The following is a 16,062-nucleotide window of genomic DNA, read 5'->3' as shown; positions in this document are numbered from 1 at the left end:
GGATTACAGGCTTGAGCCACCGCGCCCGGCCCGGCTGCCTTTTTTTTTGAGGCAGAGTCTCACTCTGTCACCCAGGCTGGAGTGCAGTGGCATGATCTTGGCTCACTGCAACCTCTACCTCCCAAGTTCAAGCGATTCTCCTGCCTCAGCCTCCCAAGTAGCTGAGATTACAGGCGCCCATCACCACACCCGGCTAATTTTTTGTATTTTTGGTAGAGACAGGATTTTGCCATGTTGGCCAGGTTGGTCTCGAACTCCTGACTTCAGGAAATAGAGTCAGGATCTATTTGTCCTCCCAAAGTGCTGAGATTATAGGCTTGAGCCAGCACACCCACCTCAAATGATTTCTATTCTAAGACGCCTCCCGACCACCCTAACTCAAGTCTCCCTGTCCTCATTCTTAGTTCTTTCAACTTGATTGAATCTAAAATTTTTGTAGAGACAGGGTCTCACTATGTACCTAGGCTGGACAGTACTTTTGTGTATCTAAAATTCTCAGTTTTATTTCTCTTTTTAGAGAGGGTTGTCCCCCTCCTCTAGAAAGCCAGCTTCAAATGGGGGCACAGTTTGTATCTCTCTAGGGCGCTGCATTCCCCAGCACCAGGCTCAGAGAAGGGGCTCTGGGGATATGTGAATGAATGAATGAATTAGTGAATGAATGAATGAATCAGTGAATAAATAAATGGCTGAATGAGTGAATATCTTACTCACCCTTGCCATCCTTACACTCACTGGAGCCCAGGTTCCAGCCTCCATCCAGGCAGCCAGGGCTGGGTCCAAGATTTCAGTAGATGCACATGTGGAGGGGTGCTGGGGATGGAGGTGTAAGGATATGCTTGTGTGCCCGGCTGCTCCCTGCTTAGGCCACTACCTTTATGTCCCTCAGCTCCTGTAAACGTCTTCCAGTTCTCCTGCACCCAGACCCTCAGCCACTGCCCAGAGATGAGTGGCCCAGCCCTCAGGGCCCCCCCAGGTCCCCTGTGGAGGGGCTTGCTGTCCAGCCGCCTCCTCCATGCCTGACGTTTGCAGAGGACACAGCCTGTGCGCAAGGCAGTTTCCCAGGGCATGAGTCCCGGGGGCGTCTTGGCTGGCTGACAGGCTTACTTGCAGGCTTCTTGGGTCTCTTCCAGCCAACCATGGGCTGGTGAGAGGCTCTGCCTGGAACGGAGACCCAGACGGCCCCCACCAGAAGCCCCACCTCCATCCAACCTTGACTCCCATTCACGCTGCCCGCTGCCGACCTTGTCTCTGAGGGGTGGGATTCCAGCAGGTGGCAGGACTGACTCAGGTGGGAGGCAAGGCCGTTGATCACCAGATTGACTGTCCAAGTTCCACTTGATGGGGGCGGTCCCCAATCCCTCAGGGCAGGTAGATGCACAGGAGAGCAAGCAGAGGTCTCTTCAGAGGGAAAAGGTAGGTACAGGGTCTTTAAGGCGTGGGCAGGGATGCAGGGGATCGGAGGCAGTGGTGTGCTGTGACTGATGCTTTTGTGAATTTCAGGACAGTTACATGTTAGATTGGAATTCAAAAAGCGTCAGGCTGGTCGCGGTGGCTCACACCTGTAATCCCAGCACTTTGGGAGGCCGAGGCGGGTGGATCGCTTGAGGCTAGGAGTTCGAGACCAGCCTGGCCAACAAGGTAAAACCCCGTCTCTACTAAAATTACAAAAATTAGCCAGGTGTGCTGGTGCACGCCTGTAATCCCAGTTTCGTAGGAAGGCTGAGGCATGAGAATTGCTTGAACCCAGGAGGTGGAGGTTTGGAGGCTGTGATGAGTGGAGATTGCACCACTGCACTCCAGCCTGGGTGACAGAGTGAGACTCTGTCTCAAAAAAAAAGAAAAAGAAAAAAAAAGCATCTGATGCTACAGCCTGTGCAAGCAGACCAGGGTCAGCCTGTGGGCGTAGTATGCTTCTCGTGGCTCAGGGACCTGTGTAGGGGCTGAGTTGAGCTGTCAGGGGCCAGGAGCATTGAATGTGGTACAGGGATGTACCCGATCCTGAGGGAGCTGTGGGTGGCTCCAATGTTGTGCTGTAGAAAGGGCTCCCGGTGGTCCAGGCAGGGGAACGGCAAGTGCAAAGGCCTGGAGATGGGAACCGTGGTGAGGGGAGACTGAGGAGGCTTGACTAGAGGCTGGAGTGCTGGTGAGTCAGTGGAGAGATGCAAGAGGGGTGGCTGGTTCTCAGGCGTGGCTGAAAACCCACCCCTTCGGGGTCCCCATGACCCCTTTCTTGCTCTGCAGTGACTCTCAAAGCTGCTTGTGTCTGGTCAGGTCACTTGTAACAGCACCCTGTTACTGATCCTATCTGGCCCTGCCTGGTACCTCTGTGGATATGACTGGGACCACCCAGGCCTCTATTTCCTGATTGTCACAGCCCTGGGCATTGCCACCACGGCCAGGCCTTGTGCAGAGCAGTCTGGACAGGCTGGGATGAGGAACAGGCTCTCCAGGAGGGAACAAAGGTCCTGTCTGCAACTTTGAGCCATCACCTGGCCCCTCTGTGACTCACCGCCACCCCCAACCCATGCAGCTATCCCTCATTCATGCATTCCTTCCTTCCCTCATTCATTCGGTCCAACTGTTTTCTGAGCTCCGCAGAGGAAACACAGAAGACCAGCCTCCCTCAGGAATAAACGCTCAGATGTTCCTGACCTGGGCCAAAGCTCTGGGCTGGGAAGAAAACAGATGGAGGGTGTGGGAGAGAGATAGGGGGGTGGGATCTGCTGGCTCCAGGAAACCCCCAGGCTGGTGGGGGACAGAACTGAACGCAGTTACCTCAAGCCTGGTGGGAACAGGGTGAGGCAGAGGCAGAGGCAGAGGCAGTAAGACTGTCTGGAAGAGGAGGAGGGAAGAGCTCCCTACCCACTGATCCCCAAGGCTCCCTGGAGCCGCCATTAACTTTAATGAATGAGTCGGCCAAGTTCAGCCTGGGTGCTGGGGGAAGGAGCACTGTTTTGGGGACCCCCAGCCCTGGTGATTCCAAACTCCCTGGGGCTCTGGCTTCCTGTCATCCTGGGCATGGGTGTTGGGGGTTAGGACTGGGTGGCCTGGTCCAGATGGGCATCTCTCCTTCCAGAGAAGGTGGCCTGTGACCGAGTGCCCCAGCATGTACCCAGTCCCACCCCTGGAAGCCCCTACACAGGGCTCCCAGGCACCCCCCGCACTTGCAAACACCCTAATCCCTCCAAGGCTCCCCTGTGCAGACCTAGACCCCGGAGGAGGTCGTTTGAGGGGCAGGCATTGAGTCGCTTTGAAAGTTGTCTTCCAGCTGATGCTAACGGGGAGGACGGTCCCAGGCGTGCAAAGGTTGACAGAGCGCCTGAAGTTTGGGACCTAATTTTGGGGAGGGGGTATAGTTAGGAGGTCCGGAGGGCTGTTGGGGGCGGCGGTTGGAGATTCACCAAGGTCCTCTCCGTCGCACCGGGCAAGAGGGGGAGTTCGAGGTCCAGTCGCACGCTGAGGGGTTGGTTGCAGGGGGCGCCGGGGAATGTGGGATCTTTAAATATGGGCGGGGCTTGCGGGGTCGTCGAAGGCGGTACCAACCCGGGCTCGGCCAATCGGCGGCGGCTCCCGCGTCGCACCGCCCCCTTCTCTCCCGGCCCGGGCGGGCGCCCGCCCCCCGCCGGGCCCGTGGACTGGGCGGCGGGGGACGCGCCTGCTGCCGCCCCCCCCGGCCCCGCCGCCCCCGGGCCCTGCGCCCGCCCGCTGCTGCCCGCCCCGTCCGCGGCCCCGGCTCCGGTCCCCGACCGGGGGTCCGCTGCCGCGCGGGCCCCTCTCCCCTCCAGCCTTGTCCGCCCGCCCGGGCCGAGCCCAGCAGGTACTGGGTGGGATGGGTGAGGGTGCGGGAGGATCCGGAATCTGCAGCTCAGTGCGCCCGAGGAGGGAGGCACGTCCCGGAGGGGGACGCGGTTTGGGGCAGGGGCCAAGAGGGAGGGTCTCCGTGCGGTCCGGAGCCTAGGGAACAAGGAAAGGTGGGGGGAATGAATGCATGTACATTGCCCGAGTGAGTGAGGATCCACGCACCCTCATCCTGGGAGAGGGAGGTTGCAGGGTTCACTTTGGGGGAGGGCAGAGCTGTGAGTCTCCAAACTCCATAGATAGGGTTGGAGGTCGGGGAGCTCTCAGGGATGGACAGTGACCCACAATGACTTAGGAATGGAAAGGAGGTGACCCACCACTGGCCCCTGGATCCAGGGGTTGGGGCACTCAGGGAGGGGTCAGGGAGCCGGGTCTTCCAGCTCTCCCCGGACAGAAGTCCCGGACCCAGCTCGGGGCACTGCCCCTGCTGTTCTGGAGGGCTGGTCAGCAGATGGGAGTTCCCGAGGCTGGGGTCTGAGCGGAGAGGCTGATGGAGATGCATCAGAATGGAGGGCCCCCGAGGGAGGCAGCCTCCGGGAGGGCAGGCTAATTGCACCCTGCTGGCTGCTGGCAGGCTCCTGGCGGGTGGTGATGGGGGGATCGGGCCGGCAGCCAGCGCCTTGCTGCACTGGCTCCTGGGCGGCCCATGGGACGGGAGGGCAGGCAGTGCCTGTCTGCCCTGCAGAGCTAGGGCCCTAGGAGTATTGGGGGAGGGGAGGGGTGGTGGTGATGAGGAGAAGGGGGATCCTCAGAGACCTTCCTCAACCTCAGCAGGGACACCCGGACTCTGGCTGCGCCCGCTGGGGACCCACAACAGGGCCACATGTCCCAGAAGTTTCTGTTGTGTGCTGATCTGGTTGTGGTACCCGGAAACCCCTGGGTGTGCATCTGGGGGCCAGGGGCGGTCTGCCTTGGGGATTGAGGGGCAGGGGGCACCTTCTGTTGGTCCAGTTCTCAAGAACAGAAATCAATGGCACCGAGCTCTTACAGCCTGCAAAGCATTTGCCATGCAAGATCTCACTCTGTTCTGGACACCAACCCTCGTCGCGGGGGTGGGGTGGGGGGGCACCACGGGGAACCTTTACAAAGCAGGTGGCCGAGGAGTGGGCAGTAACTTGCTCCCTGGAAGGGGTGCCTGAGGGCCCCTCCTCAGTGGCTGCCTCAACGAACCTGTCATTTGTAAAAATACTCACTGGAGGGCTCTGGAGGCTTGGCTGGGATTCTGTCTCTTCCCATGTCCTGTTGGGTAGGGAATCTAAGGAGCCATCAGCCCTGCTCCCTGCTACCCTCTTCCTCTCCTGAAGAGCTCTCTTGGGTCCCCCCCAGGCCCACCAGATTCCCCCGGAAGTGTGTGTCTCCAGGGGAGGGTGTGGAGGGGGGAATCTCTGCTCATCCCCCCTACCCCAGGCTTCAGGGAAGGGAGATCTCATGACCAAACAGAGTAGTAAAAGTAAGGCAATACTTTCCGGCCCAAATACACCCTGTAGGATGTTTTTTTGTTGTTTGTTAGAGATGGGATATTCCTGGTTGTTCAGGCTGGTCTTGAGCTCCTGGGCTCAATCGATCTCCTGCCTTGGTCTCCCGAGTAGATGGAACTATAGGTGCATACCTGGCTAATAGGGTGGTATTCCTCACTTGCAAACCCGGGACTATTACCCAGAAAAACATACCCTTTCATGGACATCCAAACCTTGGCTGAGGGTTCCCAGGGGCTCCTGGGTCTCTGGGAATCCCTGAGGGTCCCAGGGACTCCACTGTTAGGCCCAGATTGCAGTGGGGGAGGGGATGTATACCCAGGAATGGGGAAGGCCCAGGCACTCATCAGTTCTGTGCTCCAAGCTCGTGGCTTCTCAAGGGCAGGACCAGGCTGGTTCCCCTCCCAGAAAGCAGACCCTGCCACCTGCCACACCTGGATGGCACTAATTTAGTCCCTGCCTTTCCTGGCTGGATGACCTTGGGCAAAAGGTGCTGAGCTTCTCTGAGCTCTGTCTCCCGTCTGTAAAATGGGAACGGGAATGCCACCTTGCTCACCAGTGGTGATAGGGATTAAATGTGATCCTCCTGATCTCAGGCTCAAAACACAGTAAGAGCCTAGTCCACGGTAACGTGCTAGATGCTGGGAAAGCCCTCCATCCCTCCACCCCTCCACCCTCTTGGAAGCCACCTGCCATTTCCCTCCTCCTCCCCACCCCCTCCCTGCCCAGGGCACCTTAGGACGCGGCTGCCAGGCAAGGAGGAACATGGCAGACACACGGCTGAATTTGGCCCATGCGTCGGGTGGCTGAGTCACATCCCCAAATTGCATCTTCATTGGTGCGTTTCAGAAGGTCGTTTGCAGAGGCCCTCAGAGGCCCATACCCCCTCTGGGTTCTGTCTGCCCGGCCACCCTCTTCTCTTCCCTCTGTCCCCCGTCCCCAGCTGGGGAAGTTTTGCACCCTCAGGGGGATGGTGGAAGGGGTGCCTGGGTTTTCCTGGGCTCCCTGGATGAGGGCACGATCTGGGGTCCCTGTGTGCACCCTAGTGCAAGCTCCCAGCCCCACCTGGCAGCCAGCGGACATTCAGGCGGTAGGCAGGGGTTTGAGCCTCGGAGCAGAAGCCCCACCTAAGTATATGTGAGGTTAGGGAAAGATCAGGGCCAAGGTCAGCCTCGCAAACTGTCAAATGCTGGGCCCACAGGAGGCCAGGCCTTATAGGCTGTAAAGTGCTGGGCCGGCAGGAGTTCAGGCCTGATAAACTATGAAGTACCAGGCCACATGAGGCTAGGCCTGATAAACTGGGAAGTGCTGGGCCTGCAGGAGGTCAGGCCTTATAAGCTGTGAAGTGCCTGGTTATAGGAAACCACAGCCTGATTGATGTGATGGGTGAGGGTGGGATGGGGCGGGACAAGTTCCTCATGAGACTCATGAGGTCACCTGACCATCAAAGGAATAACTTTTTTTTTTTTTTTGAGACAGGGTCTCACTCTCTCACCCAGGCTGGAATGCAGTGGCGTGATCTCGGCTCACTGCAGCCTCCACTTTCCGGGTTCAAGTGATTCTTGTGCCCCAGCCTCCCAAGTAGCTGGGATTATAGGCACCCACCACCATGCCCAGCTAATTTTTGTATTTTTAGTAGAGACAGGGCTTCACTATGTTGGCCAGGCTGGTCTCGAACTCCTGACCTCAGGTGATGCACCTGCCTTGGCCTCCCAAAGTGTTGGGATTACAGGCGTGAGCCACTGTGCCCAGCAGTTTTTGCCATGTTGGCCAAGCTGGTCTTGAATTCCTGACCTCAAGTGATCCACCCGCCTCAGCCTCCCAAAGTGCTGAGATTACAGGCGTGAACCACCATACCCGGCCATGAAGGAATGATTCTTGCACTCCTGTGTGCTGACATCAGTATCTGGAGACACATGGTGAGGGACAGACACAGTGTAGGGGGTGCGGGACAAAGGCACAGGTGGTCCTGCAATGTGTGCGGTGACCAAAGTCATCCAGCAGTGTAGCTCCTTTTATTTTTTTTTCTTTGAGACAGAGTCTCACTCTGTCGCCCAGGCTCCAGGTTGGAGCGCAGTGGCATGATCTCAGCTCACTGCAGCCCCCACCTTCTAGGTTCAGGCGATTCTCCTGCCTTAGCCTCCCGAGTAGCTGGGATTACAGGTGCCCACCACCACACCTGGCTAATTTTTGTAGTTTTAGTAGAGACAGGGTTTCTCTATGTTGGCCAGGCTGGTCTCAAAACTCCTGACCTCCAGTGATCCGCCCACCTCGGCCTCCCAAAGTGCTGGGATTATAGGTGTGAGCCACCGCGCCCAGCCAGTGTGGCTCATCTTGCTGTGTCCTTGAATGACAGTCTCTTAGTCTGTCACCCCCAGTGGGGGTGGGAAGTGTCCTGCCTGTGCACACAGCTGCCCCCCCAACCCTCCTCCCAGGCCTGGCACACAGGGGACCCCCCCCCCAGCGCACGCTGTTGTGATCATTTCAAAGGGGATAACACTTGGCCTTCCACCCACCCCTGCCCAGCTTGTTAGGAAAATCTCACAAAGGTGTCGGGTCCAGAATCTTCCTTGCAGGGAGAAGGTGTGTCTTCAGGCAGGTTATTTTATTTTACTTTCATTTTTATTTTATTTTATTTTATTATTTTATTTTATTTTTTTACATGGCGTTTTGCTCTTGTCACCCAGGCTGGAGTGCAGTGGCATGATCTTGGCTCACTACAACCTCCACCTCCCAGGTTCAAGTGATTCTCCTGTCTCAGCCTCCTGAGTAGCTGGAATTACAGGCATGGGTCACCACGCCTGGCTAATTTTTTGTCTTTTTAGTAGAGACGGGGTTTCACCATGTTGGTCAGGCTGGTCTCGAACCCCTGACCTCAGATGATCTGCCCACCTTGGCCTCCCAACGTGCTGTGATTCCAGTCGTGAGCCACCGTGCCCGGCCCAGGCAGGTTTTTTCTCTCTTTTTTTTTTTCTCTTTTTTCTTTTCTTTTTTTCTTTTTTTTGTGACAGAGTCTTGCACTGTCGCCCATGCTGGAGTGCAGTGGTGCAATCTCTACTCACTGCAAGCTCCGCCTCCTGGGTTCAAGTTATTCTCCTGCCTCAGCCTCATGAGTAGCTGGGACCACAGGTGCCTGCCACCACACCCGGCTAATTTTGTTTTTGTATTTTCAGTAGAGACGGGGTTTCACTGTGTTAGCCAGGATGGTCTCGATCTCCTGACCTCGTGATCCGCCCGCCTCGGCCTCCCAAAGTGCTGTGATTGCAGGCGTGAGCCACTGCGCCCGGCCCCGAGGCAGGTTCTTTCACAACATCGTGCCGCAGTTTCCCCATCTGTAAAACTGGCCAAATCCCAGGACCCACTTCTTGGCAGTATTAGGATTCAGGAGAACATTTACATAAAGAATGGAGCCTGGGACCAGGCGCAATGGTCCATGCCTGTAATCCCAACACTTAGGGAGGCCAAGGAGGGAGGATCACTGGAGCCCAGGAGTTCAAGACCAGCCTGGGCAATGTAGCAAGACCTGATATCTACTAGAAATAAAAATAAATCATCTACAGCCATACCACCTTGAACACGCCTGATCTCATCTGATGTTGGAAAAATAAATCATTAGCTGGGTCGGGGGGATGGTGCATACCTGTAGTCCTGGCTACTTGGGAGGCTGAGGTGGGAGGATCCCTTGAGCCCAGGAGTCCGAGGCTGCAGTGAGTTAGGATCGCCTCACTGCACTCCAGCCTGGGCTACAGAGCAGGTAGGGAGTGCATTTGAGGGTCTGAGATACTGGGCTGGGCAGGGCAGGGGAGAATCTAGCAAGTTGGATCCAGAGACTCAGACAGCCTCATCGGTGCCTTGGTGAGCATGACTGTGTCACCATCAATTGAGGTCCCTGCTCTCACACATGATGCCACAGGGCATTGCTCTGTAATCACACAGGATGCTCTTCAAATAGCCTGGCAGGGAAACTGAGGCTGGCCTGAGGTCATAGAACACAGCCAAGCATGTCTTACATTTTACAAAGCCCTGCAGAATCGATTCCAGATCTTGGAGTTAAATCCTGCATTGCCACACTGGTCCTGGAATCTGCTTAGAGATTATGGATCCCCACCTGCCCAGGCAGGAGGGAGCCTCAGAATCGCTGTAGCCACAGCCAGGGTCCCTAATGTCCCATAGGCCACAATGCAGGAGCCTACAAATGCAGCAGGCACAGTGAGGTGAGGTTAACTCATCCAGGAGTCTGAGGTTGGAAGAGGATAAGTGCAGATGAAAACCACCTTCTAAGCATACCATTGGCCACCCCTATCCTCCCAGGCAAGCCCGTTGGTAGATTTCACCTTCCAGCGTTCAGCAAGTGTTTCCTGAGTGTCATCTGTTTGCTGGGCATTGTTCTAGGTACTTGGATACACATAAAGTCAGCAGGCAGGGGGCTGGTAGCTAGCGGGGGGCATTTCAGGCAGAGGGCACAGCCTGTGCAAAGGCTCAGAGAAGGATGAACTTGTTGGAATCTGGTGATCGGGAGACCATTGTGGCTGGAGGGGTTGGGTCTGGGAAGAGTAAGGATGAGATAGGTGGGAACCAGATATAGAGGGCCCCTTGGCCATAGTGAAGAGGTTGGTGTTTTATTTTATTTGTTTTTGTTTTTGTTTTAGAGATAAGGTCTTGCTATGTTGTCCAGGCTGGATTTAAACTCCCAGGCTCAAGCAGTCCTCCCGTCTCAGCCTCTAAGTAGCTGTGATTACAAGTGTGCACCACCGGGCCCAGCTCTGGAGTTTCTTTGTTCTGTTTCTTTTTTCTTGAGACATAGTCTCACTCTGCCACCCAGGCTGGAGTGCCATGGCATGATCTTGGCTCACTACAGCCTCTGCTTCCTGGGTTCAAGCCATTCTTCTGCCTCAGCCTCCCAAGTAGCTGGGACTACAGGCGTGTACCATTACGCCTGGCTAATTTTTGTACTTTCAGTAGAGACTGGGTCTCGCCATGTTGGCCAGGCTGGTTTCAAACTCCTGACCTCAAGCGATCCTTCTGCCTTGGCCTCCTAAGTAGCTGCAATTACCAGAGCTATACCACTGTGCCCGGCTCTCTGGATTTTTTTTTTTTTCAATGAGACAGCACTGGGGAGCCATGGGAGGGCTTTGAGCAGGGGAGGGATTCAGGCTGACTCAGATGTTTCTGGGATGGTAAACCCACGTGCCAGCACTCTGGGCCACTCCCAAACTTAGAACGTTCTGGGATGGGTCCTTGCCTTTCTGGTCGGTAAGCTGGACCCTGCTGTGACCACGTCCCTCTGTCCCCTTGCAGGACAGTGCAGGAGCCCAGCCGCTGAGCCATGCCGGGCCCCAGGCGGCCTGCAGCGAGCCCAACCCCTGCACCCAGGTAGTCATGAACAGCCACAGCTACAATGGCAGCGTGGGGCGGCCGCTGGGCAGCGGGCCAGGAGCCCTGGGACGAGACCCTCCGGACCCCGAGGTCGGCCGCCCCCCACAGCCCCCGCACAGCCCGGGCCTCCAGGTGGTAGTGGCCAAGAGTGAGCCAGCCCGGCCCTCACCCGGCAGCCCCCGGGGACAGCCCCAGGACCAGGACGATGACGAGGATGATGAGGAAGATGAGGCCGGCGGGCAGAGGGGCTCGGGGAAACCCTCAAATGTGGGCCACCGCCTGGGCCACCGGCGGGCGCTCTTCGAGAAGCGGAAACGCCTCAGCGACTATGCCCTCATTTTTGGCATGTTTGGCATCGTCGTCATGGTGACGGAGACCGAGCTGTCCTGGGGGGTGTACACCAAGGTAGGTGCGGTCCTCCCCCAGGCGCTCTAGGGAGGTTCCACCGGGCCCACCTGGCTTTCTTGACATGGGGTTGGGGGTGGCAGGGCCCCCCAAGAGGTAGGGAGTGTTAGGGGGCTCCTGGAGGTGAGGACTCCCTGGCCTTCTGCATACCCACCTCCGGGAAGGTAGCAGGAAGGCTGCACGTGGAGAGGGAAGGTTCCAGCCTATTCCCTGGCCAGGTGGCTTAAGGCGGAAGGGGGCTTCCCCCCAGGACAGGGGGTCCCCAGAGTGGGCCTGCTCTGGAGAGCAACAGAACAGCTTCCTCCCCTTCCGAGAGTGAGTGCGTCCAGGTTACAAGCCTCATGCCACCTGGAGAGAGATCAGGGCTGTGTCAACCTATAAACTGTGAAGTGCTGAGGCTGGATGAGGTCAGGCCTTGTGAACTGTGACATGCTGTGCCCATGTGAAGCCAGGCCTTATAAACTGTGATGTGCTGTCCCCATGTGAGGCCAGGCCTTATAAACTGTGATGTGCTGTCCCCATGTGAGGCCAGGCCTTACAAACTGTGAAGTGCTGTCCCATGTGAGGCCAGGCCTTATAAACTGTGAAGTGCTGTCCCATGTGAGGCCAGGCCTTACAAACTGTGAAGTGCTGTCCCCATGTGAGGCCAGGCCTTATAAACTGTGAAGTGCTGTCCCCATGTGAGGCCAGGCCTTACAAACTGTGAAGTGCTGTGCCCATGTGAAGCCAGGCCTTATAAACTGTGAAGTGCTGTCCTCATGTGAGGCCAGGCCTTATAAACTGTGAAGTGCCGTGACCATGTGAGGCCAGGCCTTGTGAACTGTGAAGTGCCGTGACCATGTGAGGCCAGGCCTCATAAACTGTGAAGCACTGGACACATTTTGCTGTCAGCCCGGTCCCTAGGAATAAGGACAGGAAAGCACCACTTCCTGAACACAGCACCTGCTGCACGCCCAGCCCTGATAAGCTGTTTCACACACAGTGGCCCCAGGACTGGGGAACTAGCAGAAATTTGGGGTACAGTGGGAGAAGCCACTGGGAAGAGCCCCATTTGGCTGACTCCCATGCCCAGGAGCCAGGGTAGGGGGATGGGAGGGCCGCCGGCCCGCCGCCTCCAGCATCCACCCAGTTGTGTCCTCTCTCTTTACCCAGGAGTCTCTGTACTCATTCGCACTCAAATGCCTCATCAGCCTCTCCACGGCGATCCTGCTGGGTCTCGTTGTCCTCTACCATGCCAGGGAGATCCAGGTCAGTGCTGAATGCTGCCAGGAAGCAGCTCCTCTCTTCAAACCCCCGACACCAGCCCACCTTTAATTTTCATTGATTATTTACAAAAAAGAACAGGTAGTGAGAAAGTGAGGGGCCGAGCTGGGACTCTGGGAACACACGGGTTGTTTCCAGGCTGGAGTGCAGTGGCGCGATCTTGGCTCACTGCAACCTCCGCCTCCTGGGTTCAAGCGATTCTCCTGCCTCAGCCTCCCGAGTAGCTGGAATTACAGGTGCATGGCACCACACCTTGCTAATTTTTGTATTTCTAGTAGAGATGGGGTTTCACCATGTTGGCCAGGCTGGTCTCGAACTCCTGATCTCAAGTGATCCACCTGCCTCAGCCTCCCAAAGTGTTGGGATTGCAGGTGTGAGCCACTGCTCCTGGCCTATTTGTTTAGTTTTTGAGACGGGGTCTCACTTGTTGCCCAGACTGGAGTGCAGTGATGCGGTCATAGCTTTGACCTCCTGTGTTCAAGAGATTTTCCTGCCATAGCCTCTGGAGTAGCTGGGACTACAGCTGCACACCACCACACCTGACTAATTTTTCTATTGTCTTGTCGGTGTCTGGCCATATTGCCCAGGCTGGCCTCAAACTCGTGGGCTCAAGTGATCGGCCCACCTTACTCTCCCAAAGTGCTGGGACTTTACAGGCGTGAGCCACCATGCCCGGCCGCACATGCATGTTGATAACAGCACTGTTCAAAATAGCCAAAAATCACACCTGTGATCCCAGCACTTTGGGATGCCAGGACGGGTGGATCACTTGAGGTCAGCAGTTCAAGACCAGCCTGGTCAACATGGTGAAACTCCATTCTACAAAAATACAAAAATTAGACAGGCATGATAGCGGGTGCATGTAATCCCAGCTACTCGGGAGGCTGAGGTGGGAGAATCACTTGAACCTGGGAGGCGGAGGTTGCAGTGAGCTGAGATCGAGCCATTGCACTCCAGCCTGGGCAACAGAGCAAGACTCTGTCTCAAAAAAAAAAGCAAAGTAGCCAAAAAGCAGAAACAACGTCCAAGTGACCATCCAGGCATGAATGGATAAATAAAATGTAGTGCATCTATACAATGGACAATTATTCAACCTTTTTTTTTTGAGACGGAGTCTCACTCTGTTGCCCAGGCTGGAGTGCAGTGGTGCAATCTTGGCTCACTGCAACCTCCGCTGCCTGAGTTCAAGTGATTGTCCCGCCTCAGTCTCCTGAGTGGCTGGGATTACAGGTGCCTGCCACCATGCCTGGCTAATTTTTGTATTTTTAGTGGAGATGGGGTTTCACCATATTGGCCAGGCTGGTCTCGAACTCCTGACCTCAGGTGATCCGCCCACCTCGGCCTCCCGAAGTGCTGGGATTACAAGCATGAGCCACCATGCGCAGCCTATTCAACCTTAACGAAAGAATGAAACACCACAACAACAGAAATATATTGTCTGAAAGTTCTGGAGTGTGGAAGTCTGAGATCAAGGTGTTAGCAGTGTTGGTTCCTTCTGAGAGCCATGAGACAGAATCCGTTCCAGGCCTCTCTCCTAGCTTTTGGTTGCTGCTGGCAATTTGGGGGGTTCTCGGCTTAGGAGATGTGTCACTCCAATCTATGCCTTGAAGATCACATGATGTTCTCCCTTTGAGAGTGTCTGTGTCTAAATTTCTTCTTTTTTAGATAAGAACACCAGTCAGTATTGGATTAGGGCCCACTGTAATTAGATGATTCCACTTTTTTTTTTTTTTTTTCCTTTGAGACAGAGTTTCGCTCTGTCACCCACACTGGAATGCAGTGGCTTGATCACGGATCACTGCAGCCTCGGCATCCCGGGATTACACAGTCCTCCCACCTCAGTCCCCAAGTAACTGGGATTACAAACACTTGCCACCATGCCCAGCTAAGTTTTAATTTTTTTTGCTTTTTTTTTTTTTTTTGTAGAAAGGGGATCTTACCATGTTGGCCAGACTGGTCTTGAACTCCTGGGATCAAGAGATCCTCCCGCCTCAGCCTCCCAAAAGTGCTGGGATTTCAGGCGTAAGTCACTATTATGCCTGGCCTGATTCCAGCTTAACTTCATTTTAACTATCTGACCTCGTTACAATGACCTCATTTAACAACATGACTTCTATAAAGACCTTATCTCCATACAAGAGCACATTCCAAGGTACTAGAGGTCAGGATGCCAACATGTCTTTTTTAGCAGAACACGAATCAGCCCGTAACAATTTCTGATACTGGACATGGATGAACCTTAGAAATACGACGCTCAGTGGAAGAACCCAGGCATAAAAGGCCACAAATCTTATGCTTTCATTTATGTGAAATTTTCAGAAGATGCAAATCCGCAAAGACAGAAAGGAGACTAGTAGTTGCAAGGGAGTGGGAAAGGGAGCGACCGCTAATGGGGACAGGGCTCCCTTTTGGGGTGATGGAAGTGTTCTGAAATTAAATAGAAGTGGTGCTCTCACAACACTGAATGTACTAAATGGCACTTAATTGTGCACTTTAAATGGGAGCATTGTAGGGTTTGTGAATTTCATATATGTATACTTGTGGGGGTTTTTTTGTTTTGTTTTTTGAGATGGCGTCTTGCTCTGTCACCCAGGCTGGAGTGCAGTGGTGCAATCTCAGCTCAACGTAACCTCTGCCTCCTAGATTCAAGTGATTCTTGTGCCTCAGCCTCCTGAGTAGCTGGGATTACAGGCACCTGCCACCATACCTGGCCAATTTTTGTATTTTTCATAGAGAAGGGGGTTTCACCATGTTGGCCAGGCTGGTCTTGAACTCCTGACCTCATGATCCACCCGCCTCGGCCTTCCAAAGTGCTGGGATTATAGGTGTGAGCCACCGCCCAGCCTTTTTTAAAAAAAAAACAAAAACAAAAACAAACAAACAAAAAACACAGGATCTCGTTCTGTTGCCCAGTCTGGAGTACAGTGGTGCAGTCAGAGCTCACTGCAGCTTCCGCCTCCTGGGACCAAGCAGTCCTTCTGCCTCAGCCTTCCAAGTAGCTGGGACCATAGGCACAGACCACTATGCTCAGCTAAATGTAAAACCTTATATATATAGATATATAGAGATATATAAAATCATATATCTATAAAGACAGGGTTTTCCTGTGTTGCCCAGGCTGGTCTCAAACTCCTGGGCTAGGGTGATCCTCCTGCCTGAGCCTCCCAAAGTGTTGGGATTATAGGTGTGAGCCACAGACCTGGTTTTTTGGTTTTTGTTTTTGTTTTTAACTGTAATTCAGGCTGGATACATTGGCTCATGCCTGTAATCCCAATACTTTGGAAGGCCTAGGCAGGAGGATCACTCGAGCCCAGGAGTTCGAGATCAGCCTGGGCAACATGGGGAAACACCGTCTCTGCACAAACATTTTTTAAACAATTGGCCAGGCATGGTGGTACACATCTGTAGTTCCAGCTACTTGGGAGGTTGAGGTGGGAGGATCACCTGAGCCCAGAGAGGTCAAGGCTGCAGTGAGCCATTATTGTGCCACTGCACACCAGCATGGGAGACAGAATGAGACTCCCTCTCAAAAACAAAAACAAACAAACAAAAACCGGAGGCAGTATGGATGACAACATAGCAAGACCCCCTCCTCTTGAAAAAAAAAAAAAGAAGGAGTTAGAGGCTGCAGTAACCTATGATCCCGCCAGAGCAGGACCACTGCGTCTCAAACAAAAGGGTGGGG

General features: G+C 54.8%; 1 protein-coding gene across 1 annotated transcript in view; it reads left to right on the top strand.

The window, feature by feature from the left end:
• Positions 1-16,062, top strand: part of KCNN1 (potassium calcium-activated channel subfamily N member 1) — a 49,234-nt gene that overhangs the window by 11,070 nt on the left and 22,102 nt on the right. The window contains exons 2-3 of the mRNA XM_023229753.2: positions 10,632-11,114; positions 12,267-12,362. Coding sequence (XP_023085521.1) covers positions 10,713-11,114; positions 12,267-12,362 — 498 coding nt within the window. The 5' untranslated portion in view covers positions 10,632-10,712. The remainder of the gene's footprint in view (positions 1-10,631; positions 11,115-12,266; positions 12,363-16,062) is intronic.

The sequence above is a fragment of the Piliocolobus tephrosceles genome, chromosome 21 (assembly GCF_002776525.5).
Source record: "Piliocolobus tephrosceles isolate RC106 chromosome 21, ASM277652v3, whole genome shotgun sequence".
Taxonomy (NCBI): Eukaryota; Metazoa; Chordata; class Mammalia; order Primates; family Cercopithecidae; genus Piliocolobus; species Piliocolobus tephrosceles.
Note: the sequence above shows the minus strand (reverse complement) of the source record. Positions and strands in the feature narration are given on the sequence as shown.